The sequence below is a fragment of the Callorhinchus milii genome, unplaced genomic scaffold (genome assembly GCF_018977255.1).
Source record: "Callorhinchus milii isolate IMCB2004 unplaced genomic scaffold, IMCB_Cmil_1.0 Scaffold21, whole genome shotgun sequence".
In the NCBI taxonomy this organism is placed as follows: domain Eukaryota; kingdom Metazoa; phylum Chordata; class Chondrichthyes; order Chimaeriformes; family Callorhinchidae; genus Callorhinchus; species Callorhinchus milii.
In genome coordinates, this window is record NW_024704762.1 from 5724979 (window position 1) to 5752485 (window position 27507).

General features: G+C 46.9%; 2 protein-coding genes and 1 long non-coding RNA gene across 3 annotated transcripts; all 3 read right to left on the bottom strand.

The window, feature by feature from the left end:
• Window positions 1-729: 729 nt before the first annotated feature.
• Window positions 730-7943, bottom strand: LOC103173581 (mucin-5AC-like; the record flags this gene model as incomplete). The annotated part of the gene is given in 10 exon segments (XM_042342857.1): window positions 730-972; window positions 1084-1827; window positions 2014-2211; window positions 2899-3051; window positions 3220-3578; window positions 3581-4643; window positions 5016-5930; window positions 6462-6503; window positions 6813-7051; window positions 7833-7943. Coding segments are annotated over 10 exon segments (4014 nt in total), but the record flags the coding sequence as incomplete, so codon positions are not given.
• Window positions 7944-12785: 4842 nt separating this feature from the next.
• Window positions 12786-15212, bottom strand: LOC103172325 (mucin-5AC-like; the record flags this gene model as incomplete). The annotated part of the gene is made up of 4 exons (XM_042342891.1): window positions 12786-13144; window positions 13567-13676; window positions 14114-14263; window positions 14711-15212. Coding segments are annotated over 4 exons (852 nt in total), but the record flags the coding sequence as incomplete, so codon positions are not given.
• A 7029-nt stretch (window positions 15213-22241) lies between these two features.
• LOC121850555 lies at window positions 22242-23471 on the bottom strand. Its single transcript, XR_006085650.1, has 3 exons — window positions 23380-23471; window positions 22783-22932; window positions 22242-22345 (listed from the first exon to the last, which is right to left on the bottom strand). It is a non-coding gene; the product is annotated as an uncharacterized LOC121850555 (long non-coding RNA).
• Between the last annotated feature and the right edge of the window lie 4036 nt (window positions 23472-27507).

The following is a 27507-nucleotide window of genomic DNA, read 5'->3' on the forward strand; positions in this document are numbered from 1 at the left end:
CGAAATTCCACCTGGTCCCAGAGCGATTAAGAATTAAGAGTGAATTAAAGAGTTTTCCACAATCCTGACCTTCGATTTTAAGGCAAAATACCCTTACAGACTGGAATCCCGGGGCACACACATCCCTTGCGACTTCGGCAAAAGTTTTGCTGAATTTTATAGCAAACGTCACGAGAAAAATGAAATGAAATAAAATGGAATTACATGGAGACTTTTGTTTCAATGGCTATGCCACAAACGTCTGAAAACGGTGGTTCAGCATTACTTACAAAAATGGTTCTCTACGACGGAGAAGTAATTTTAAAACTTACCGCTTTTTGCTGGTACTGAGCTGGTGCTCTCTGTTGGTGCTGAGCTGGTGCTCTCTGTTGGGGCTGTGCTGGAGCTCTCTGTTGGGGCTGTGCTGGAGCTCTCTGTTGGTGCTGTACTGGTGCTCTCTGCTGGTGCTGTGCTGGTGCTCTCTACTATCTGGGAGGTGGATGCATCAGCTGTGTGGCTTCCTGCTGCTGTGGCCATTGTGCCGGCACTTGTGACCGCTGGAGATGTGGAGCTTTCTGGCAACGAGACAGATACACTGGATTGTGATGATGAGCTCATTGCAGAGCTGATGGCTTCTGCTGGAATTGTTGTTTCTGTTGATGCTGAGCTGGTGCTCTCTGTTGGCTCTGAGCTGGTGCTCTCTGTTGGTGCTGAGCTGGTGCTCTCTGTTGGTGCTGAGCTGGTGCTGTCTGTTGGTGCTGAGCTGGTGCTCTCTGTTGGTGCTGTACTGGTGCTCTCTGCTGGTGCTGTGCTGGTGCTCTCTCCTACCTGGGAGGTGGATGCATCAGCTGTGTGGCTTCCTGCTGCTGTGGCCATTGTGCCGGCACTTGTGACCGCTGGAGATGTGGAGCTTTCTGGCAACGAGACAGATACACTGGATTGTGATGATGAGCTCATTGCAGAGCTGATGGCTTCTGCTGGAATTGTTGTTTCCTTTGGTGCTGAGCTGGTGCTCTCTGTTGGTGCTGAGCTGGTGCTCTCTGTTGGTACTGAGCTGGTGCTCTCTATTGGTGCTGAGCTGGTGCTCTCTGTTGATGCGGAGCTGGTGCTCTCTGTTGGTGCTGAGCTGGTGTTCTCTATTGGTGCTGAGCTGGTGCTCTCTGTTGGGGCTGAGCTGGTGCTGAATGTTGTTGCGGAGCTGGTGCTCTCTGCTGATGCGGTGCTGGTGCTCTCTGTTGGGTCTGAGCTGGTGATCTCTGTTGGTGCTGAGCTGGTGCTTTCTGTTGGTGCTGAGCTGGTGGTCTCTGTTGGGGCTGAGCTGGTGCTGTCTGTTGGGGCTGAGCTGGTGCTGTCTGTTGGGGCTGAGCTGGAGCTCTCTGCTGGTGCTGAACTGGTGCTGTCTGATGGTGCTGTGCTGGTGCTGTCTGTTGGGGCTGAGCTGGTGCTCTCTGTTGGTGCTGAGCTGGTGCTCTCTGTTGGTGCTGAGCTGGTGCTCTCTGTTGGGGCTGAGCTGGTGCTCTCTATTGGTGCTGAGCTGGTGCTCTCTGTTGGGGCTGAGCTGGTGCTCTCTGTTGGTGCTGAGTTGGTGCTCTCTGTTGTGGCTGAGCTGGTGCTCTCTATTGGTGCTGAGCTGGTGCTCTCTGTTGGGGCTGAGCTGGTGCTCTCTGTTGGTGCTGAGTTGTTGCTGTCTGTTGGTGCTGAGCTGGTGCTCTCTGTTGGTGCTGAGCTGGTGCTCTCTGTTGGTGCTGAGCTGGTGCTCTCTGTTGGTGCTGAGCTGGTGCTCTCTGTTGATGCGGAGCTGGTGCTGAATGTTGTTGCGGAGCTGGTGCTCTCTGTTGGTGCTGAGCTGGTGCTCTCTGTCGGGGTTGAGCTGGTGCTCTCTGTTGGTGCTGAGCTGGTACTCTCTGTTGGTGCTGAGCTGGTGCTCCCCGTCGGGGCTGAGCTGGTACTGTCTGTTGGGGCTGAGCTGGTGCTGTCTGTTGGTGCTGAGCTGGTGGTCTCTGTTGGGGCTGAGCTGGTGCTGAATGTTGTTGCGGAGCTGGTGCTCTCTGCTGATGCGGTGCTGGTGCTCTCTGTTGGGTCTGAGCTAGTGATCTCTGTTGGTGCTGAGCTCGTGCTTTCTGTTGGTGCTGAGCTGGTGCTGTCTGTTGGGGCTGAGCTGGAGCTCTCTGTTGGTGCTGAACTGGTGCTGTCTGATGGTGCTGTGCTGGTGCTGTCTGTTGGGGCTGTGCTGGTGCTCTCTGTTGGTGCTGAGCTGGTGCTCTCTGTTGGTGCTGAGCTGGTGCTCTCTGCTGGGGCTGAGCTGGTGCTCTCTGTTGGCGCTGAGCTGGTGCTCTCTGTTGATGCGGAGCTGGTGCTCTCTGTTGGTGCTGAGCTAGTGCTCTCTGTTGGTGCTGAGCTGGTGCTCTCTGTCAGGGCTGAGCTGGTGCTCTCTGTTGGTGCGGTGCTGGTGCTCTCTGTTGGTGCTGAGCTCGTGCTCTCTGTTGGTGCTGAGCTGGTGCTCTCTGTTGATGCTGAGCTGGTGCTCTCTGTCGGGGCTGAGCTGGTGCTGTCTGTTGGTGCTGAGCTGGTGCTCTCTGTTGGTGCTGAACTGGTGCTCTCTGTTGGGGCTGAGCTGGTGCTCTCTGTTGGTGCTGAGTTGTTGCTGTCTGTTGGTGCTGAGCTGGTGCTCTCTGTTGGTGCTGAGCTGGTGCTCTCTGTTGATGCGGAGCTGGTGCTGAATGTTGTTGCGGAGCTGGTGCTCTCTGTTGGCTCTGAGCTGGTGCTCTCTGTCGGGGTTGAGCTGGTGCTCTCTGCTGGGGCTGAGCTGGTGCTCTCTGTTGGTGCTGAGCTGGTACTCTCTGTTGGTGCTGAGCTGGTGCTCCCCGTCGGGGCTGAGCTGGTACTGTCTGTTGGGGCTGAGCTGGTGCTGTCTGTTGGTGCTGAGCTGGTGGTCTCTGTTGGGGCTGAGCTGGTGCTGAATGTTGTTGTGGGGCTGGTGCTCTCTGCTGATGCGGTGCTGGTGCTCTCTGTTGGGTCTGAGCTGGTGATCTCTGTTGGTGCTGAGCTCGTGCTTTCTGTTGGTGCTGAGCTGGTGCTGTCTGTTGGGGCTGAGCTGGAGCTCTCTGTTGGTGCTGAACTGGTGCTGTCTGATGGTGCTGTGCTGGTGCTGTCTGTTGGGGCTGTGCTGGTGCTCTCTGTTGGTGCTGAGCTGGTGCTCTCTGTTGGTGCTGAGCTGGTGCTCTCTGCTGGGGCTGAGCTGGTGCTCTCTGTTGGCGCTGAGCTGGTGCTCTCTGTTGATGCGGAGCTGGTGCTCTCTGTTGGTGCTGAGCTAGTGCTCTCTGTTGGTGCTGAGCTGGTGCTCTCTGTCAGGGCTGAGCTGGTGCTCTCTGTTGGTGCGGTGCTGGTGCTCTCTGTTTGTGCTGAGCTCGTGCTCTCTGTTGGTGCTGAGCTGGTGCTCTCTGTTGATGCTGAGCTGGTGCTCTCTGTCGGGGCTGAGCTGGTGCTGTCTGTTGGTGCTGAGCTGGTGCTCTCTGTTGGTGCTGAACTGGTGCTCTCTGTTCGTGCTGAGCTGGTGCTCTCTGTCGGGACTGAGTTGGTGCTCTCAGTCGGGCTGAGTTGGTGCTCTCAGTCGGGGCTGAGTTGGTGCCCTCAGTCGGGGCTGAGCTGGTGCTCTCTGCTGGTGCTGAGCTGGTGCTCTCTGTCGGGGCTGAGCTGGTGCTCTCTGTCGGGGCTGAGCTGGTGCTCTCTGTCGGGGCTGAGCTGGTGCTCTCTGTTGGTGCTGAGCTGGTGCTCTCTGCTGATGCGGTGCTGGTGCTCTCTGTTGGTGCTGAGCTGGTGCTCTCTGTCGGGGCTGAGCTGGTGCTCTCTGTCGGGGCTGAGTTGGTGCTCTCTGTCGGGGCTGAGCTGGTGCTCTCTGTCGGGGCTGAGCTGGTACTCTCTGTTGGTGCGGAGCTGGTGCTCTCTGCTGGTGCTGAGTTGGTGCTCTCTGTCGGGGCTGAGCTGGTGCTCTCTGTCGGGGCTGAGCTGGTGCTCTCTGTCGGGGCTGAGCTGGTGCTCTCTGTCGGGGCTGAGCTGGTGCTCTCTGTCGGGGCTGAGCTGGTGCTCTCTGTCGGGGCTGAGCTGCTACTCTCTGTCGGGGCTGAGCTGGTGCTGTCTGATGGTGCTGTGCTGGTGCTGTCTGTTGGGGCTGAGCTGGTGCTCTCTGTTGGTGCTGAGCTGGTGCTCTCTGTTGGTGCTGAGCTGGTGCTCTCTGTTGGGGCTGAGCTGGTGCTCTCTATTGGTGCTGAGCTGGTGCTCTCTGTTGGGGCTGAGCTGGTGCTCTCTGTTGGTGCTGAGTTGGTGCTCTCTGTTGTGGCTGAGCTGGTGCTCTCTATTGGTGCTGAGCTGGTGCTCTCTGTTGGGGCTGAGCTGGTGCTCTCTGTTGGTGCTGAGTTGTTGCTGTCTGTTGGTGCTGAGCTGGTGCTCTCTGTTGGTGCTGAGCTGGTGCTCTCTGTTGGTGCTGAGCTGGTGCTCTCTGTTGGTGCTGAGCTGGTGCTCTCTGTTGATGCGGAGCTGGTGCTGAATGTTGTTGCGGAGCTGGTGCTCTCTGTTGGTGCTGAGCTGGTGCTCTCTGTCGGGGTTGAGCTGGTGCTCTCTGTTGGTGCTGAGCTGGTACTCTCTGTTGGTGCTGAGCTGGTGCTCCCCGTCGGGGCTGAGCTGGTACTGTCTGTTGGGGCTGAGCTGGTGCTGTCTGTTGGTGCTGAGCTGGTGGTCTCTGTTGGGGCTGAGCTGGTGCTGAATGTTGTTGCGGAGCTGGTGCTCTCTGCTGATGCGGTGCTGGTGCTCTCTGTTGGGTCTGAGCTAGTGATCTCTGTTGGTGCTGAGCTCGTGCTTTCTGTTGGTGCTGAGCTGGTGCTGTCTGTTGGGGCTGAGCTGGAGCTCTCTGTTGGTGCTGAACTGGTGCTGTCTGATGGTGCTGTGCTGGTGCTGTCTGTTGGGGCTGTGCTGGTGCTCTCTGTTGGTGCTGAGCTGGTGCTCTCTGTTGGTGCTGAGCTGGTGCTCTCTGCTGGGGCTGAGCTGGTGCTCTCTGTTGGCGCTGAGCTGGTGCTCTCTGTTGATGCGGAGCTGGTGCTCTCTGTTGGTGCTGAGCTAGTGCTCTCTGTTGGTGCTGAGCTGGTGCTCTCTGTCAGGGCTGAGCTGGTGCTCTCTGTTGGTGCGGTGCTGGTGCTCTCTGTTGGTGCTGAGCTCGTGCTCTCTGTTGGTGCTGAGCTGGTGCTCTCTGTTGATGCTGAGCTGGTGCTCTCTGTCGGGGCTGAGCTGGTGCTGTCTGTTGGTGCTGAGCTGGTGCTCTCTGTTGGTGCTGAACTGGTGCTCTCTGTTGGGGCTGAGCTGGTGCTCTCTGTTGGTGCTGAGTTGTTGCTGTCTGTTGGTGCTGAGCTGGTGCTCTCTGTTGGTGCTGAGCTGGTGCTCTCTGTTGATGCGGAGCTGGTGCTGAATGTTGTTGCGGAGCTGGTGCTCTCTGTTGGCTCTGAGCTGGTGCTCTCTGTCGGGGTTGAGCTGGTGCTCTCTGCTGGGGCTGAGCTGGTGCTCTCTGTTGGTGCTGAGCTGGTACTCTCTGTTGGTGCTGAGCTGGTGCTCCCCGTCGGGGCTGAGCTGGTACTGTCTGTTGGGGCTGAGCTGGTGCTGTCTGTTGGTGCTGAGCTGGTGGTCTCTGTTGGGGCTGAGCTGGTGCTGAATGTTGTTGTGGGGCTGGTGCTCTCTGCTGATGCGGTGCTGGTGCTCTCTGTTGGGTCTGAGCTGGTGATCTCTGTTGGTGCTGAGCTCGTGCTTTCTGTTGGTGCTGAGCTGGTGCTGTCTGTTGGGGCTGAGCTGGAGCTCTCTGTTGGTGCTGAACTGGTGCTGTCTGATGGTGCTGTGCTGGTGCTGTCTGTTGGGGCTGTGCTGGTGCTCTCTGTTGGTGCTGAGCTGGTGCTCTCTGTTGGTGCTGAGCTGGTGCTCTCTGCTGGGGCTGAGCTGGTGCTCTCTGTTGGCGCTGAGCTGGTGCTCTCTGTTGATGCGGAGCTGGTGCTCTCTGTTGGTGCTGAGCTAGTGCTCTCTGTTGGTGCTGAGCTGGTGCTCTCTGTCAGGGCTGAGCTGGTGCTCTCTGTTGGTGCGGTGCTGGTGCTCTCTGTTTGTGCTGAGCTCGTGCTCTCTGTTGGTGCTGAGCTGGTGCTCTCTGTTGTGCTGAGCTGGTGCTCTCTGTGGGGCTGAGCTGGTGTTCTCTGTTGGTGCTGAGCTGGTGCTCTCTGTTGGTGCTGAACTGGTGCTCTCTGTTCGTGCTGAGCTGGTGCTCTCTGTCGGGACTGAGTTGGTGCTCTCAGTCGGGGCTGAGTGGTGCTCTCAGTCGGGGCTGAGTTGGTGCCCTCAGTCGGGGCTGAGCTGGTGCTCTCTGCTGGTGCTGAGCTGGTGCTCTCTGTCGGGGCTGAGCTGGTGCTCTCTGTCGGGGCTGAGCTGGTGCTCTCTGTCGGGGCTGAGCTGGTGCTCTCTGTTGGTGCTGAGCTGGTGCTCTCTGCTGATGCGGTGCTGGTGCTCTCTGTTGGTGCTGAGCTGGTGCTCTCTGTCGGGGCTGAGCTGGTGCTCTCTGTCGGGGCTGAGTTGGTGCTCTCTGTCGGGGCTGAGCTGGTGCTCTCTGTCGGGGCTGAGCTGGTACTCTCTGTTGGTGCGGAGCTGGTGCTCTCTGCTGGTGCTGAGTTGGTGCTCTCTGTCGGGGCTGAGCTGGTGCTCTCTGTCGGGGCTGAGCTGGTGCTCTCTGTCGGGGCTGAGCTGGTGCTCTCTGTCGGGGCTGAGCTGGTGCTCTCTGTCGGGGCTGAGCTGGTGCTCTCTGTCGGGGCTGAGCTGCTACTCTCTGTCGGGGCTGAGCTGGTGCTGTCTGATATCTGGGAGGTGGAGGTTTCAGCCATGGCGCTGGATGCTGAGGTTTGTGTCAGTGAGGTAGGTGCGGAGCTGCTGGTTTCTGCTGGTGTTGCGCTGGTGGGTGCAGCAGTTGCCGATGTGGAGCTTTCCGGCATGGGGCTGGATACGGCTGATGAGGGTGAGTCCGTTTGAGAGATTGTGGTTCCGAGGGTACTTTCACCTGTTTTATACAATGACAAATCAGACTTAGACTCAGGCAAAGTGTCGCATAACCGTATGAATCAGACTCACATTCACCTACAAATACACTGCACCTTTACATCAGATGCTGTTGCAATGTAATAAAGCCCTGCACTAAAAGCAAGTTATTCTTATTACTCACAAACATACACAGTCAATTCACATCACAGTATATCCTGTGAAGCGCTTTGAGACGTCTCAAAGACGTGATAAAGTGCCATATCAAATTCGTAGATTAGTATATAATATTGGTTAATATTATATGATATTATTATCGTCGTTAAATCTAAACCATTAACGGCCACTTATAAAATACCCAGTCACTACAGTAAAATCATGTGAAGGGCTTTGAGACGTTCTCTCGATACGAAAAAAGGCGCTTCTGTACATCAAATGTAAGGATTATCATTATTGTAATATATTCACTGACACCTTGTGAAGATGTATTCACTCATCACCGCTGACCTAAAGCAAAGCTGCACCTCCAAGTATATAGTCAATCCACTTCACAGTCCACAACTGTTTGTGGGACGCTGTTGTGCGCAATTGGCTACCATGTTTGGTCCACAAAATATACAGTCAATCCACTTTCCAGTATATCCTGTGCAGCGCTTTGAGACATCTCGAGACCTGATAACGCACTATATCAAATGCATGGATTATTATCATTACAATATATTCTGTGAAGCGCTTTGAGATGTCTCGAAGACACGAGAAAGGGCTATATCAAAGGCAAGGATTATCATTATTTGTAGTATTACCTGAAACAATGAGCCACAAAATCAATGCAGTCCACGAGGTAATCTTTGCAAAGAGCATCTTGTTGTCTTGCTGTTGTGTTGCCTGTTGACTGGAAGGTTGCTTTGCTGCTACTGCTGCTATTCCAGCACTCCATCTCCCTATTTCTATCTCTGGCAGGGCTGCTCATTCTGCGTCATTGGAAAAAACACGGGGAGGGCGGGGAGGGGCGGGTGGGTGAGGAATGTTTCCCAAAACATTTCTGACCTAGTTCTCGAACCGATGCTTAAAAATAAAATAAAGTAATGCGGAACCTCCCTCCTTACCTGAGTTGCTCCTCACCTGAGCTGTTCTCACTGTGATCGTTGAGGACATAGCTGGTGAGACACTCATTCAAGCTGATTACGCACATCACACTCTCATACACACACACACACACACACACACACATAAGCCCTTGTTTATCTCCTGCCTTAGAAATGCACATATTTGTTCCTGCTTTTTGCCGTGGCTACAACAGGGAATGTTACGTTTTGCAATCAGAAAGAAAAACACACACACCTTTGACGCAGCAGCTGTACATATAAAGACTCATATGTTAACCAATTCCAAGTCAAAGAAAGGTTCAAGTATTCTACAACCTTACATTTGGCTGGACCCAGAAGCCTGTCATTACGATATTTTTATATATAAATACATATATGTGTGTATGTATATGTTTGTTTGTTTGTTTGTCCGTTTATTGATTTATTGATTCATTTATTTATTGATGGATTTATTTATTTCAAAGCAAATTTTTAAATAATATCTATTTCTGAAGATTATTATTATCAATAAATATAATTATATAAAAGGCAGGGCGAAACCTTGGGCAAGTTTCCTTACTCCACACAGAGCCTAATAATAATCCCTCGAAAAACCCAAAACAATAATAAAATTGGTCATTTTCAATCTACGACTGTTTGTGGGACATTGCTGTGCGCAATTGGCTGTCGCGTTCGCCCACAAATATACAGTCAATTCACTTTACAGTGTGTTCTGTGAAGCGCTTTGGGACGTCGTCCCGACGTGAAAAGTGCTATATCAAATACAAGGATTATTATTATTATAATTCTTATAATTGATGTTGCACCTTTAAATTTATTGAGCGCCTTCCACGTCGGGAGGACGTCCCAAGGCGCAGTACAGTTAGGTCAGGACCCGAGCAAGGGGGAAATGGTCAGGGTGAGGGGAGGGAAGGGACTGAGCGAGGAGGGGGTAGAGATTCGAGAGAGGAGCTGTTGTATTATTGCAGCAGTAAAATTAATGTAAAGGTTTCAAAACTGTGTATCCATTTGCTCCTGGTCTCAGTTGGTTTGGTATTTATGTGATTCAAAGATGCATATAAAATTATCCATTTTATCCATTTGCCTGTCAGAGCTGATAATAGTAATATCATATGATGGAGCTAAGAACGAGATTGCTCACACTGTATACCACCAGAACCTCTAAACTAGATACTAGAGATTACCGGATCAAACATAAGCTTTCTCTTTGCTTTCTCTTCCTTTGCCTCGTGGAACAGATTATCAGGAAGAGTGGTTGAGGTCAGCACACTGGGACTCATTTAAAAACACAGAGCTTGACGCTGTGATGGGAAGATGGTGGCAAAGGTATTCTGGAGGGTTGAGGTCAAATGGGCAACTGAACCAATCTTGAGATCTCGATATGATATGCGGCTCGCTGCTGGACACAAACATTTGAACTGTTTGTAAGGCATTGTGTAATGTGTAAAAAAAAACCATCCTGTTCGTACAAAAAACAACTTGCATTTATATATCATGAGGGGTAGAGTCCCGGAGGGCTTCCCAGCGGGGGAGTCAGACAACGGGCCGGGGGGCAAGATTGGTGGGGAGGTGACCGTAAACACGATGAAAAAGGAAACTGTTTAGGCAGGATTTGAAGGTGGGGAGGGAGGAAGGGGACAAGGCGGAGGGGTTAAGGGAGAGAGTTCCAGAGTTTCGGGGCATAGCGGCTGAAGGCACGGCCACCGATGGTGGGTTTTTAACAATACTTTGATACACCATTGCAGCGGGACATGAGCACACAGGTTAGTGATGTGAAGGTCAATATCAGGACATATATTAGGAGGGATTTGTTTTCGCAGAAGGAACTGACTGGAGGAGGAAGTATTCCCGAAAAAGGTGATAAATGAGGTGACATTTCACCTCATTTAAGAAACAGCTTGAAGCCATAATGGATGACAGTGAGGTAATTAATAAAGGATGTGTGAGATGACATCAGCTGATGAAACTTCATCCAAATCAGTCTTGCGATCTTGTTAAGAATCACGCCCAAAATATCAACCGAACATTCTCTTTCAGTTGTCAAATGGCTTGATGTGCACTTCCATCATTTTCCATTTAATAATAATAATCCTGGCATTTGATATAGCAATTTCACATTTTCGAGACGTCTCAAAGCGCTTCACAGAATATGCTATCAAGTGAATTGACTGTATATTTGTGGGCGAAACGCGGCAGCCAATTGCGCTCAGCAGTGTCCCACAAACAGTCGTGGATTGAATTGACCAATTTATTATTTTTTTTTGCTTGAGGAATTGTTATCAGGCGTGTGGAGTAAGGAAACTTGCCCAAGGTTTCGCCCTCTGCCTGGAATTGAACCCAGGTGTCTCACTTGCAAGGCGAGTGCTCTAACCACTGAGCTACAGGACTCCAATGTAGTCATCTTGCCCCAGTCACTGTTCCTTGATCACTTGAGCCATGTCCCACTTGCTGACACCTTCCCCGTATCAAATTGTGGAGTCCTGTAGCTCAGTGGTTAGAGCACTCGTCTCGCAAGCAAGAAGATCTGGTTCGATTCCCGGCAGGGCAAAATGTTGGGCAAGTTTCCTTACTCCACACACCCCTGTTTGCCAAGCAGTAAGTCGGAACCCGGTTGTTGGTCGATTGGAGGATTGCTTTTCCGGGGATAATAAGCCCTTCAAAAATATAATAAATATGAATAATAATGTGGTTTCTCAATCCACGACTGTATGTTAGGCACTGCTGTGCGTAATTGGCTGCCGCGTTTGGCCCACAAAATACAGAGCCACTCAACTTTACAATATAGTCTGTGAAGCACTTTGAGACGCGATGAAGACGTGATAAGGCGCTATATCAACATGCAAGGATTATTATTATTATTGTCCTGACTTCCCAGCGCAGCATCAAACTATTTAAAATGAGTGCAGTGTCCTGGCCTGAACTTCCCTTGCTGGCAAACTGGTGCAGTCGTTAATTACCCTGTGGGTAAAGGAAACCTTCCTGCCATCTGTCCTGAAATTACCCTTTCCAACTCTAAACCTCCGTCTTCTGTTCGGTCTGAGCGCAGGTGTGTACAACTCAAACTTCATATTGATGGCTGGAGGGGATATTGCACAATAGATGTCAATGAACCAAACTGTAATGACGAGTGTGACCACTAGTCTTTTTACTCTCTGTCTGACTCAGTTGATTGCGTTGGGGAAATAATCAGGGTTGGGTTTGATGTCATAGGAAGGTTCAGGCAGCCGTAAATGAAGGCTTCAAAAAATTTGAACATACTCAAAGGTTAACAGAGACGCTGACGGTATCATCATCCATGATTGCACACTCAACCTTGCTAAGCCAGTCCGGAACCTTGGGGTCTTGCTTGACTCTCAACTATCCTTTCTACCCCACATTCGCACCATGACCCCCTCTGCCTTCCCCCACGTCCGCAACTTTGCCCGGCTCCGACACTGTCTCACACCGCAGGCTGCCAAAACCCTCATACACGCCTTCATTACATCGAGGCTCGACTATGCAAACTCACTGCCGGTCAGTCTCCCCAACTCCTCCCTCCACAGATCATCCAGAACTCTGCAGCCGGTATCCTCTCCCACACCAGGTTCCGTGATCCTATCACTCCCATCGTTGCCCACATCCACTGGCTTCCCATCACACAGAGGATATAGTTTAAGATGCTGGTCGTCACCTTCAAAGCCCCCCCCCAAACATGTCAGATTGAGGTTCCTCTTTGACAACATCTCCTGTATTTATCTGAATTTTGCATATTGTGTGAGTAGGTCATGTTTATATGTCTCCTGGCCAACAATCCTCCTGATACAGTCAGTCATTCATTTTGTGGCTGTTTGTTTCACATTGTTGTGCGTAAAGCGGATGTCGCATTTGCCTACATAATACAGTCACTGCACTTCACAGTAATTCCCGGGAATAAGTTTCTACAGCCCCTCATTCTTTAAAAGAGTCGATGGGACCAAACAGGGCAATTGGTTGACAAACAGTTTATTCAGTTTGATACAAGCGCTCTCAGTTAAACTATTACAAGTGTATCAACTATTACATAAATAAGATCAATAACATAACAATTTAACATCATCAAACTCATATTTTTGTTGAGTAATTGAATAGTTTAATAAACATGATAGAACTATTTGTTTTTTTAAGAGACAGAGGTCGGCAATGCCAAATCCTGGGCTTTAAAATTTACCTATTTAAATAATTTAGATATATAATAAGAATATGATGAATGTGATAATCACTATAATAACTACTGTTGAAGTTGATAATTTATTAAATCGATATGTAAATAGTTACTTAATTATAGTAATGTTTTATAAACAAACACGTTTGGCCACATATGTTGACTCCGTTGCAAAATACAGTCACTCTACAGTAAATTCTGTGAAGTGCTTTGAGACAGACATCCTCTCGATGTGAAAGTCGCTGCATGAAATTCAAGAATTGTTATTATTGTTATATATTTAATGGATTAAATTGCAAAATAATGTCAACATAACCGTTCTGCAATTTCTAATTGAAATTTCAAATTGACACCAAACAGGTTTAGTCCTTAAGAGATCAAAACAGAGGTCGCTGGGAACACTCATCAGACGAAAGGTCATCGACCTGAAACGTTAAGCTCTCTCCATAGATGCTGCCTGACCTGCTGAGTATTCCCAGCGACTTCTGTGTTTATTTCAGATTTCCAGCATCTGGAGTATTTTGCTATTTGTTAGTCCTCAAAAGAAATCCCTGAACAATTCTGCGGTCGCTGGTCCAGCCAATTTTGTTTTTTACAAAAATTCCCTTCCAAATATATTAATCTTCTTGTAGTGCTAATAAAATATATATATACATATACTCTTCAATAACTTTGATAAAATAAATAGTTTGATAAACTGCTTTGAACTTCGATCGAGGTGCTTTCTTCAGTAATACTTTTACTCATCCAGATGGAGGCGATATTGTCCCCAGCTTTTTTGTACTATACTGTGGCTCCTAACTCTTTTCCTTCTCATGCAGAACGCAATCTGAAATGAAGAATAAAATATATTTATAAAATATATACATCTATTTGAAATGAATATATATGAAATAAACAATACATTATATCTGCATATAATATATATATATAATATATATGTGTGTGTGTGTGTGGGGGGGGGAACTGGCACATCAAAAATATTACCTACAACCATACCATCCAAGACAATACAATTTACCTTGCAATATCTAAGCATCCTATCGAGCTGAGATTGAAAGCAACTGATGATTGCCAAGCAAGCGAGATGGGGGGAAAAGTGACTGTAGGCATGGTCAAAGAGGTAGGTTTTTATGCAGGTTGAAAGAGGGGTAGAGAGGGGAGAGCGCAGGGTGGATGATGGAGGGAAAGTGGGGGACAGCAATAGTGAGGCGGGGGGCACCCAGGGTTAGAAGAGTTGAATTTACTTACCAATAGACAAATAGTGCATATAATGAATATGGCGAGCAGGATAGCCAGGACTATAATGATTATGGCCCAAAATGGTAGGCTCTTGTTGCCAGTAACTGGTGCTTCCGTTCCTACACAAACCAAACAGAATGCAATTGTCAATAATAAGACATCATTTCACAATTCATAACCAACAGAGCTGCGGCAGAGATCACTACTTTAAGAACGGGTAAAGCATTTTGTTGCTTCTCCCATTGTGCTTGGATATACGTTCTTTGGTTAAGGAATTTCAAGATGCGCTACGTATCAGGACAAATCGGGATTTTCTCGAAATACACAATCAAAAATAATTCAAATGCTGAATAAAATGACCGAATTATCAATTCTTTATTAGAACTATATTTGGATCCGTTTCAAATGCAATTCAAACCATTGCAATTGTCCCACAAACAAGTCATGAAAGGAAGGAACAATTGTAGGTGGGTGAGGTTGTCAGTTAGGACGGTCGGGAGTAACTCTCTTGCCTTTTCGAATATCGTCATGTGATAGTATTGGTTCGTTGACTTACCGGTGGTGGATGGGGCATTGTTGGTTGTTCCTGTTGATGGGTGTGCGGCTGTCTGACTTGTGGGGCCCTGTGATGCCGCTGATGGTCTGGCACTCAGTGTTGCTGTTGTTCTGGCTGCAGTGTTGGAGGTTCCTGACTTAGTCGTGGATCCTGGAGAACAGGTAGTTGTCATTTTAGTACTCGCAGTTTCCAACAGAGAGCACGATCTCTGGATCTACCTCATCGACACAAACCACAGCCGCTGAGCACCTGATGTAACTACTTTAAACTTCTCTACACTTCAACTAACTGACCCGAAATTCCACCTGGTCCCAGAGCGATTAAGAATTAAGAGTGAATTAAAGAGTTTTCCACAATCCTGACCTTCGATTTTAAGGCAAAATACCCTTACAGAATGGAATCCCGGGGCACACACATCCCTTGCGACTTCGGCAAAAGTTTTGCTGAATTTTATAGCAAACTTCACGAGAAAAATGAAATGAAATAAAATGGAATTACATGGAGGCTTTTGTTTCAATGGATATGGCACAAACGTCTGAAAATGGTGGTTTAGCATTACTTACAAAAATGGTTCGGAGAAGTAATTTTAAAACTTACCGCTTTCTGCTGGTGCGGAGCTGGTGCGGTCTGTTGGTGCGGAGCTGGTGCTGTCTGTTGGGGCTGAGCTGGTGCTCTCTTTTGGGGCTGAGCTGGTGCTCTCTGTTGGTGCTGAGCTGGTGCTGTCTGTTGGTGCTGAGCTGGTGCTCTCTGTTGGTGCTGAGCTGGTGCTCTCTGTTGGCGCTGAGCTGGTGCTCTCTGTTGGTGCTGAGCTGGTGCTCTCTGTTGGTGCTGAGCTGGTGCTCTCTGTTGGTGCTGAGCTGGTGCTCTCTGTCGGGGCTGAGCTGGTGCTTTCTGTTGGTGCTGAGCTGGTGCTCTCTGTTGGTGCTGAGCTGGTGCTCTCTGTCGGGGCTAAGCTGGTGCTCTCTGTTGGTGCTGAGCTGGTGCTTTCTGCTGGTGCTGAGCTGGTGCTCTCTGTCGGGGCTGAGCTGGTGCTCTCTGTCGGGGCTGAGCTGGTGCTCTCTGTTGGTGCTGAGCTGGTGCTCTCTGTCGGGGCTGAGCTGGTGCTCTCTGTCGGGGCTGAGCTGGTGCTCTCTGTCGGGGCTGAGCTGGTGCTCTCTGTCGGTGCTGAGCTGGTGCTCTCTGCTGGTGCTGAGTTGGTGTCTGGAGCTGGTGCTCTCTGTGGGGCTGAGCTGGTGCTCTCTGTCGGGGCTGAGCTGGTGCTCTCTGTCGGGGCTGAGCTGGTGCTCTCTGTCGGGGCTGAGCTGGTGCTCTCTGTCGGGGCTGAGCTGGTGCTCTCTGTCGGGGCTGAGCTGGTGCTCTCTGTCGGGGCTGAGCTGGTGCTCTCTGTCGGGGCTGAGCTGGTGCTCTCTGTCGGGGCTGAGCTGGTACTGTCTGATATCTGGGAGGTGGAGGTTTCAGCCATGGGGCTGGATGCTGAGGTTTGTGTCAGTGAGGTAGATGCGGAGCTGCTGGTTTCTGCTGGTGTTGCGCTGGTGGGTGCAGCAGTTGCCGATGTGGAGCTTTCCGGCATGGGGCTGGATACGGCTGATGAGGGTGAGTCCGTTTGAGAGATTGTGGTTCCGAGGGTACTTTCACCTGTTTTATACAATGACAAATCAGACTTAGACTCAGGCAAAGTGTCGCATAACCGTATGAATCAGACTCACATTCACCTACAAATACACTGCACCTTTACATCAGATGCTGTTGCAATGTAATAAAGCCCTGCACTAAAAGCAAGTTATTCTTATTACTCACAAACATACACAGTCAATTCACATCACAGTATATCCTGTGAAGCGCTTTGAGACGTCTCAAAGACGTGATAAAGTGCAATATCAAATTCGTAGATTAGTATATAATATTGGTTAATATTATATAAATTATTATCGTCGTTAAATCTAAACCATTAACGGCCACTTATAAAATACCCAGTCACTACAGTAAAATCATGTGAAGGGCTTTGAGACGTTCTCTCGATACGAAAAAAGGCGCTTCTGTACATCAAATGTAAGGATTATCATTATTGTAATATATTCACTGACACCTTGTGAAGGTGTATTCACTCATCACCGCTGACCTAAAGCAAAGCTGCACCTCCAAGTATATAGTCAATCCACTTCACAGTCCACAACTGTTTGTGGGACGCTGTTGTGCGCAATTGGCTACCATGTTTGGTCCACAAAATATACAGTCAATCCACTTTCCAGTGTATCCTATGCAGCGCTTTGAGACATCTCGAGACCTGATAAGGCACTATATCAAATGCATGGATTATTATCATTACAATATATTCTGTGAAGCGCTTTGAGATGTCTCGAAGACATGAGAAAGGGCTATATCAAAGGCAAGGATTATCATTATTTGTAGTGTTACCTGAAACAATGAGCCACAAAATCAATGCAGTCCACGAGGTAATCTTTGCAAAGAGCATCTTGTTGTCTTGCTGTTGTGTTGCCTGTTGACTGGAAGGTTGCTTTGCTGCTACTGCTGCTATTCCAGCACTCCATCTCCCTATTTCTATCTCTGGCAGGGCTGCTCATTCTGCGTCATTGGAAAAAACACGGGGAGGGCGGGGAGGGGAGGGTGGGTGAGGAATGTTTCCCAAAACATTTCTGACCTAGTTCTCGAACCGATGCTTAAAAATAAAATAAAGTAATGCGGAACCTCCCTCCTTACCTGAGTTGCTCCTCACCTGAGCTGTTCTCACTGTGATCGTTGAGGACATAGCTGGTGAGACACTCATTCAAGCTGATTACGCACATCACACTCTCATACACACACACACACACACACACACACACACACACATAAGCCCTTGTTTATCTCCTGCCTTAGAAATGCACATATTTGTTCCTGCTTTTTGCCGTGGCTACAACAGGGAATGTTACGTTTTGCAATCAGAAAGAAAAACACACACACCTTTGACGCAGCAGCTGTACATATTAACGACTCATATGTTAACCAATTCCAAGTCAAAGAAAGGTTCAAGTATTCTACAACCTTACATTTGGCTGGACCCAGAAGCCTGTCATTACGATATTTTTATATATAAATACATATATGTGTGTATGTATATGTTTGTTTGTTTGTCCGTTTATTTATTTATTTATTTATTTATTGATGGATTTATTTATTTCAAAGCAAATTTTTAAATAATATCTATTTCTGAAGATTATTATTATCAATAAATATAATTATATAAAAGGCAGGGCGAAACCTTGGGCAAGTTTCCTTACTCCACACAGAGCCTAATAATAATCCCTCGAAAAACCCAAAACAATAATAAAATTGGTCATTTTCAATCTACGACTGTATTATAATTCTTATAATTGATGTTGCACCTTTAAAGTCTGCAGAACATTAAAAAACTTTTGACAGGACGATCCTGTAAAGTGGAACGACTGCATATTTTTGTGAGTGTTTTTTGGGGATCGTTCTTGTAATTTGTTTTGCCTTCAAGTACAACATTTACGCTGTGCTGCGACTTAACCAATACTTTGGTCAAAAATCGGATAATTTTCATTCAAAACTCAGCATGATCTATTTAAATTAATAATAATAATACTTGTCTTTCCCCCTTATCTCCTACCCCACCCCCACACCTTTGGAGTATTATTGCAGCAGTAAATTTATTGTAAAGGTTTCAAAACTGTGTATCCATTTGCTCCTGGTCTCAGTTGGTTTGGTATTTATGTGATTCAAAGATGCATATAAAATTATCCATTTTATCCATTTACCTGTCAGAGCTGGTAATAGTAATATCATATGATGGAGCTAAGAACGAGATTGCTCACACTGTATACCACCAGAACCTCTAAACTAGATACTAGAGGTTACCGGATCAAACATAAGCTTTCTCTTTGCTTTCTCTTCCTTTGCCTCGTGGAACAGATTATCAGGAAGAGTGGTTGAGGTCAGCACACTGGGACTCATTTAAAAACACAGAGCTTGACGCTGTGATGGGAAGATGGTGGCAAAGGTATTCTGGAGGGTTGAGGTCAAATGGGCAACTGAACCAATCTTGAGATCTCGATATGATATGCGGCTCGCTGCTGGACACAAACATTTGAACTGTTTGTAAGGCATTGTGTAATGTGTAAAAAAAAACCATCCTGTTCGTACAAAAAACAACTTGCATTTATATATCATGAGGGGTAGAGTCCCGGAGGGCTTCCCAGCGTGGGAGTCAGACAACGGGCCGGGGGGCAAGATTGGTGGGGAGGTGACCGTAAGCACGATGAAAAAGGAAAGTGTTTAGGCAGGATTTGAAGGTGGGGAGGGAGGAAGGGGACAAGGCGGAGGGGTTAAGGGAGAGAGTTCCAGAGTTTCGGGGCATAGCGGCTGAAGGCACGGCCACCGATGGTGGGTTTTTAACAATACTTTGATACACCATTGCAGCGGGACATGAGCACACAGGTTAGTGATGTGAAGGTCAATTTCAGGACATATATTAGGAGGGATTTGTTTTCGCAGAAGGAACTGACTGGAGGAGGAAGTATTCCCGAAAAAGGTGATAAATGAGGTGACATTTCACCTCATTTAAGAAACAGCTTGAAGCCATAATGGATGACAGTGAGGTAATTAATAAAGGATGTGTGAGATGACATCAGCTGATGAAACTTCATCCAAATCAGTCTTGCGATCTTGTTAAGAATCACGCCCAAAATATCAACCGAACATTCTCTTTCAGTTGTCAAATGGCTTGATGTGCACTTCCATCATTTTCCATTTAATAATAATAATCCTGGCATTTGATATAGCAATTTCATATTTTCGAGACGTCTCAAAGCGCTTCACAGAATATGCTATCAAGTGAATTGACTGTATATTTGTGGGCGAAACGCGGCAGCCAATTGCGCTCAGCAGTGTCCCACAAACAGTCGTGGATTGAATTGACCAATTTATTACTTTTTTTTGCTTGAGGAATTGTTATCAGGCGTGTGGAGTAAGGAAACTTGCCCAAGGTTTCGCCCTCTGCCTGGAATTGAACCCAGGTGTCTCACTTGCAAGGCGAGTGCTCTAACCACTGAGCTACAGGACTCCAATGTAGTCATCTTGCCCCAGTCACTGTTCCTTGATCACTTGAGCCATGTCCCGCTTGCTGACACCTTCCCTTATCAAATTGTGGAGTCCTGTAGCTCAGTGGTTAGAGCACTCGTCTCGCAAGCAAGAAGATCTGGTTCGATTCCCGGCAGGGCAAAATGTTGGGCAAGTTTCCTTACTCCACACACCCTGTTTGCCAAGCAGTAAGTCGGAACCCGGTTGTTGGTCGATTGGAGGATTGCTTTTCCGGGGATAATAAGCCCTTCAAAAATATAATAAATATGAATAATAATGTGGTTCTCAATCCACGACTGTATGTTAGGCACTGCTGTGCGTAATTGGCTGCCGCGTTTGGCCCACAAAATACAGAGCCACTCAACTTTACAATATAGTCTGTGAAGCACTTTGAGACGCGATGAAGACGTGATAAGGCGCTATATCAACATGCAAGGATTATTATTATTATTGTCCTGACTCCCAGCGCAGCATCAAACTATTTAAAATGAGTGCAGTGTCCTGGCCTGAACTTCCCTTGTTGGCAAACTGGTGCAGTCGTTAATTACCCTGTGGGTAAAGGAAACCTTCCTGCCATCTGTCCTGAAATTACCCTTTCCAACTCTAAACCTCCGTCTTCTGTTCGGTCTGAGCGCAGGTGTGTACAACTCAAACTTCATATTGATGGCTGGAGGGATATTGCACAATAGATGTCAATGAACCAAACTGTAATGACGAGTGTGACCACTAGTCTTTTTACTCTCTGTCTGACTCAGTTGATTGCGTTGGGGAAATAATCAGGGTTGGGTTTGATGTCATAGGAAGGTTCAGGCAGCCGTAAATGAAGGCTTCAAAAAATTTGAACATACTCAAAGGTTAACAGAGACGCTGACGGTATCATCATCCATGATTGCACACTCAACCTTGCTAAGCCAGTCCGGAACCTTGGGGTCTTGCTTGACTCTCAACTATCCTTTCTACCCCACATTCGCACCATGACCCCCTCTGCCTTCCCCACGTCCGCAACTTTGCCCGGCTCCGACACTGTCTCACACCGCAGGCTGCCAAAACCCTCATACACGCCTTCATTACATCGAGGCTCGACTATGCAAACTCACTGCCGGTCAGTCTCCCCAACTCCTCCCTCCACAGATCATCCAGAACTCTGCAGCCGGTATCCTCTCCCACACCAGGTTCCGTGACCTTATCACTCCCATCGTTGCCCACATCCACTGGCTTCCCATCACACAGAGGATATAGTTTAAGATGCTGGTCCTCACCTTCAAAGCCCCCCCAAAACATGTCAGATTGAGGTTCCTCTTTGACAACATCTCCTGTATTTATCTGAATTTTGCATATTGTGTGAGTAGGTCATGTTTATATGTCTCCTGGCCAACAATCCTCCCGATACAGTCGGTCATTCATTTTGTGGCTGTTTGTTATACATTGTTGTGCGTAAAGCGGATGTCGCATTTGCCTACATAATACAGTCACTGCACTTCACAGTAATTCCCGGGAATAAGTTTCTACAGCCCCTCATTCTTTAAAAGAGTCGATGGGACCAAACAGGGCAATTGGTTGACAAACAGTTTATTCAGTTTGATACAAGCGCTCTCAGTTAAACTATTACAAGTGTATCAACTATTACATAAATAGGATCAATAACATAACAATTTAACATCATCAAACTCATATTTTTGTTGAGTAATTGAATAGTTTAATAAACATGATAGAACTATTTGTTTTTTTAAGAGACAGAGGTCGGCAATGCCAAATCCTGGGCTTTAAAATTTACCTATTTAAATAATTTAGATATATAATAAGAATATGATGAATGTGATAATCACTATAATAATGTACTTTACTGTTGAAGTTGATAATTTATTAAATAGATATGTAAATAGTTACTTATTTATAGTAATGTTTTATAAACAAACACGTTTGGCCACATATGTTGACTCCTTTGCAAAATACAGTCACTCTACAGTAAATTCTGTGAAGTGCTTTGAGACAGACATCCTCTCGACGTGAAAGTCGCTGCATGAAATGCAAGAATTGTTATTGTTGTTATATATTTAATGGATTAAATTGCAAAAGAATGTCAACATAACCATTCTGCAATTTCTAATTGAAATCTCAAATTGACACCAAACAGGTTTAGTCCTTAAGAGATCAAAACAGAGGTCGCTGGGAACACACATCAGACGAAAGGTCATCGACCTGAAACGTTAAACTCTCTCCATAGATGCTGCCTGACCTGCTGAGTATTCCCAGCGACTTCTGTGTTTATTTCAGATTTCCAGCATCTGGAGTATTTTGCTATTTGTTAGTCCTCAAAAGAAATCCCTGAACAATTCTGCGGTCGCTGGTCCAGCCAATTTTGTTTTTTACAAAAATTCCCTTCCAAATATATTAATCTTCTTGTAGTGCTAATAAAATATATATATACATATACTCTTCAATAACTTTGATAAAATAAATAGTTTGATAAACTGCTTTGAACTTTGATCGAGGTGCTTTCTTCAGTAATACTTTTACTCATCCAGATGGAGGCGATATTGTCCCCAGCTTTTTTGTACTATACTGTGGCTCCTAACTCTTTTCCTTCTCATGCAGAACGCAATCTGAAATGAAGAATAAAATATATTTATAAAATATATACATCTATTTGAAATGAATATATATGAAATAAACAATACATTATATCTGCATATAATATATATATAATATATATATGTGTGTGTGGGGGGGGGGGGAACTGGCACATCAAAAATATTACCTACAACCATACCATCCAAGACAATGCAATTTACATTGCAATATCTAAGCATCCTATCAAGCTGAGATTGAAAGCAACTGATGATTGCCAAGCAAGCGAGATGGGGGGAAATGTGACTGTAGGCATGGTCAAAGAGGGAGGTTTTTATGTAGGTTGAAAGAGGGGTAGAGAGGGGAGAGCGCAGGGTGGATGATGGAGGGAAAGTGGGGGACAGCAATAGTGAGGCGGGGGGCACCCAGGGTTAGAAGAGTTGAATTTACTTACCAATAGACAAATAGTGCATATAATGAGTATGGCGAGCAGGATAGCCAGGACTATAATGATTATGGCCCAAAATGGTAGGCTCTTGTTGCCAGTAACTGGTGCTTCCGTTCCTACACAAACCAAACAGAATGCAATTGTCAATAATAAGACATCATTTCACAATTCATAACCAACAGAGCTGCGGCAGAGATCACTACTTTAAGAACGGGTAAAGCATTTTGTTGCTTCTCCCATTGTGCTTGGATATACGTTCTTTGGTTAAGGAATTTCAAGATGCGCTACGTATCAGGACAAATCGGGATTTTCTCGAAATACACAATCAAAAATAATTCAAATGCTGAATAAAATGACCGAATTATCAATTCTTTATTAGAACTATATTTGGATCCGTTTCAAATGCAATTCAAACCATTGCAATTGTCCCACAAACAAGTCATGAAAGGAAGGAACAATTGTAGGTGGGTGAGGTTGTCAGTTAGGACGGTCGGGAGTAACTCTCTTGCCTTTTCGAATATCGTTATGTGATAGTATTGGTTCGTTGACTTACCGGTGGTGGATGGGGCATTGTTGGTTGTTCCTGTTGATGGGTGTGCGGCTGTCTGACTTGTGGGGCCCTGTGATGCCGCTGATGGTCTGGCACTCAGTGTTGCTGTTGTTCTGGCTGCAGTGTTGGAGGTTCCTGACTTAGTCGTGGATCCTGGAGAACAGGTAGTTGTCATTTTAGTACTCGCAGTTTCCAACAGAGAGCACGATCTCTGGATCTACCTCATCGACACAAACCACAGCCGCTGAGCACCTGATGTAACTACTTTAAACTTCTCCACACTTCAACTAACTGACCCGAAATTCTACCTGGTCCCAGAGCGCTTAAGAATTAAGAGTGAATTAAAGAGTTTTCCACAATCCTGACCTTCGATTTTAAGGCAAAATACCCTTACAGAATGGAATCCCGGGGCACACACATCCCTTGCGACTTCGGCAAAAGTTTTGCTGAATTTCATAGCAAACGTCACGAGAAAAATGAAATGAAATAAAATGGAATTACATGGAGACTTTTGTTTCAATGGATATGGCACAAACGTCTGAAAACGGTGGTTTAGCATTACTTACAAAAATGGTTCGGAGAAGTAATTTTAAAACTTACCGCTTTCTGCTGGTGCGGAGCTGGTGCGGTCTGTTGGTGCGGAGCTGGTGCTGTCTGTTGGTGCTGAGCTGGTGCTCTCTGTTGGTGCTGAGCTGGTGCTGTCTGTTGGTGCTGAGCTGGTGCTGTCTGTTGGTGCTGAGCTGGTGCTCTCTGTTGGTGCTGAGCTGGTGCTCTCTGTTGGTGCTGAGCTGGTGCTCTCTGTTGGTGCTGAGCTGGTGCTCTCTGTTGGTGCTGAGCTGGTGCTCTCTGTTGGTGCTGAGCTGGTGCTCTCTGCTGATGCGGTGCTGGTGCTCTCTGGTGGTGCTGAGCTGGTGCTCTCTGTCGGGGCTGAGCTGGTGCTCTCTGCCGGTGCTGAGCTGGTGCTCTCTGCCGGTGCTGAGCTGGTGCTCTCTGTCGGGGCTGAGCTGGTGCTCTCTGTCGGGGCTGAGCTGGTGCTCTCTGTCGGGCTGAGCTGGTGCTCTCTGTCGGGGCTGAGCTGGTGCTCTCTGTCGGGGCTGAGCTGGTGCTCTCTGTCGGGGCTGAGCTGGTGCTCTCTGTCGGGGCTGAGCTGGTGCTCTCTGTCGGGGCTGAGCTGGTGCTCTCTGTCGGGGCTGAGCTGGTGCTCTCTGTCGGGCTGAGCTGGTGCTCTCTGTCGGGGCTGAGCTGGTGCTCTCTGTCGGGGCTGAGCTGGTGCTCTCTGTCGGGGCTGAGCTGGTACTGTCTGATATCTGGGAGGTGGAGGTTTCAGCCATGGCGCTGGATGCTGAGGTTTGTGTCAGTGAGGTAGGTGCGGAGCTGCTGGTTTCTGCTGGTGTTGCGCTGGTGGGTGCAGCAGTTGCCGATGTGGAGCTTTCCGGCATGGGGCTGGATACGGCTGATGAGGGTGAGTCCGTTTGAGAGATTGTGGTTCCGAGGGTACTTTCACCTGTTTTATACAATGACAAATCAGACTTAGACTCAGGCAAAGTGTCGCATAACCGTATGAATCAGACTCACATTCACCTACAAATACACTGCACCTTTACATCAGATGCTGTTGCAATGTAATAAAGCCCTGCACTAAAAGCAAGTTATTCTTATTACTCACAAACATACACAGTCAATTCACATCACAGTATATCCTGTGAAGCGCTTTGAGACGTCTCAAAGACGTGATAAAGTGCAATATCAAATTCGTAGATTAGTATATAATATTGGTTAATATTATATGATATTATTATCGTCGTTAAATCTAAACCATTAACGGCCACTTATAAAATACCCAGTCACTACAGTAAAATCATGTGAAGGGCTTTGAGACGTTCTCTCGATACGAAAAAAGGCGCTTCTGTACATCAAATGTAAGGATTATCATTATTGTAATATATTCACTGACACCTTGTGAAGGTGTATTCACTCATCACCGCTGACCTAAAGCAAAGCTGCACCTCCAAGTATATAGTCAATCCACTTCACAGTCCACAACTGTTTGTGGGACGCTGTTGTGCGCAATTGCCTACCATGTTTGGTCCACAAAATATACAGTCAATCCACTTTCCAGTGTATCCTATGCAGCGCTTTGAGACATCTCGAGACCTGATAAGGCACTATATCAAATGCATGGATTATTATCATTACAATATATTCTGTGAAGCGCTTTGAGATGTCTCGAAGACATGAGAAAGGGCTATATCAAAGGCAAGGATTATCATTATTTGTAGTGTTACCTGAAACAATGAGCCACAAAATCAATGCAGTCCACGAGGTAATCTTTGCAAAGAGCATCTTGTTGTCTTGCTGTTGTGTTGCCTGTTGACTGGAAGGTTGCTTTGCTGCTACTGCTGCTATTCCAGCACTCCATCTCCCTATTTCTATCTCTGGCAGGGCTGCTCATTCTGCGTCATTGGAAAAAACACGGGGAGGGCGGGGAGGGGAGGGTGGGTGAGGAATGTTTCCCAAAACATTTCTGACCTAGTTCTCGAACCGATGCTTAAAAATAAAATAAAGTAATGCGGAACCTCCCTCCTTACCTGAGTTGCTCCTCACCTGAGCTGTTCTCACTGTGATCGTTGAGGACATAGCTGGTGAGACACTCATTCAAGCTGATTACGCACATCACACTCTCATACACACATACACACACACACACACACACACACACATAAGCCCTTGTTTATCTCCTGCCTTAGAAATGCACATATTTGTTCCTGCTTTTTGCCGTGGCTACAACAGGGAATGTTACGTTTTGCAATCAGAAAGAAAAACACACACACCTTTGACGCAGCAGCTGTACATATTAACGACTCATATGTTAACCAATTCCAAGTCAAAGAAAGGTTCAAGTATTCTACAACCTTACATTTGGCTGGACCCAGAAGCCTGTCATTACGATATTTTTATATATAAATACATATATGTGTGTATGTATATGTTTGTTTGTTTGTCCGTTTATTTATTTATTTATTGATTCATTTATTTATTGATGGATTTATTTATTTCAAAGCAAATTTTTAAATAATATCTATTTCTGAAGATTATTATTATCAATAAATATAATTATATAAAAGGCAGGGCGAAACCTTGGGCAAGTTTCCTTACTCCACACAGAGCCTAATAATAATCCCTCCAAAAACCCCAAACAATAATAAAATTGGTCATTTTCAATCTACGACTGTTTGTGGGACATTGCTGTGTGCAATTGGCTGCCGCGTTCGCCCACAAATTCACTTTACAGTGTGTTCTCTGAAGCGCTTTGGGACGTCGTCCTGATGTGAAAAGTGGTATATCAAATACAAGGATTATTATTATCATAATTCTTATAATTGATGTTGCACCTTTAAAGTCTGCAGAACGTTAAAAAACGTTGCTGTGTGCAATTGGCTGTCGCGTTCGCCCACAAATATACAGTCAATTCACTTTACAGTGTGTTCTGTGAAGCGCTTTGGGACGTCGTCCCGACGTGAAAAGTGCTATATCAAATACAAGGATTATTATTATTATAATTCTTATAATTGATGTTGCACCTTTAAATTTATTGAGCGCCTTCCACGTCGGGAGGACGTCCCAAGGCGCAGTACAGTTAGGTCAGGACCCGAGCAAGGGGGAAATGGTCAGGGTGAGGGGAGGGAAGGGACTGAGCGAGGAGGGGGTAGAGATTCGAGAGAGGAGCTGTTGTATTATTGCAGCAGTAAAATTAATGTAAAGGTTTCAAAACTGTGTATTCATTTGCTCCTGGTCTCAGTTGGTTTGGTATTTATGTGATTCACAGATGCATATAAAATTATCCATTTTATCCATTTGCCTGTCAGAGCTGATAATAGTAATATCATATGATGGAGCTAAGAACGAGATTGCTCACACTGTATACCACCAGAACCTCTAAACTAGATACTAGAGGTTACCGGATCAAACATAAGCTTTCTCTTTGCTTTCTCTTCCTTTGCCTCGTGGAACAGATTATCAGGAAGAGTGGTTGAGGTCAGCACACTGGGACTCATTTAAAAACACAGAGCTTGACGCTGTGATGGGAAGATGGTGGCAAAGGTATTCTGGAGGGTTGAGGTCAAATGGGCAACTGAACCAATCTTGAGATCTCGATATGATATGCGGCTCGCTGCTGGACACAAACATTTGAACTGTTTGTAAGGCATTGTGTAATGTGTAAAAAACTCAAACTTCATATTGATGGCTGGAGGGGATATTGCACAATAGATGTCAATGAACCAAACTGTAATGACGAGTGTAACCACTAGTCTTTTTACTCTCTGTCTGACTCAGTTGATTGCGTTGGGGAAATAATCAGGGTTGGGTTTGATGTCATAGGAAGGTTCAGGCAGCCGTAAATGAAGGCTTCAAAAAATTTGAACATACGCAAAGGTTAACAAAGACGCTGACAGTATCATCATCCACGATTGCACACTCAACCTTGCTAAGCCAGTCCGGAACCTTGGGGTCTTGCTTGACTCTCAACTATCCTTTCTACCCCACATTCGCACCATGACCCCCTCTGCCTTCCCCCACGTCCGCAACTTCGCCCGGCTCCGACACTGTCTCACACCGCAGGCTGCCAAAATCCTCATCCAGAACTCTGCAGCCTGTATCCTCTCCCACACCAGGTTCCGTGACCTTATCACTCCCATCGTTGCCCACATCCACTGGCTTCCCATCACA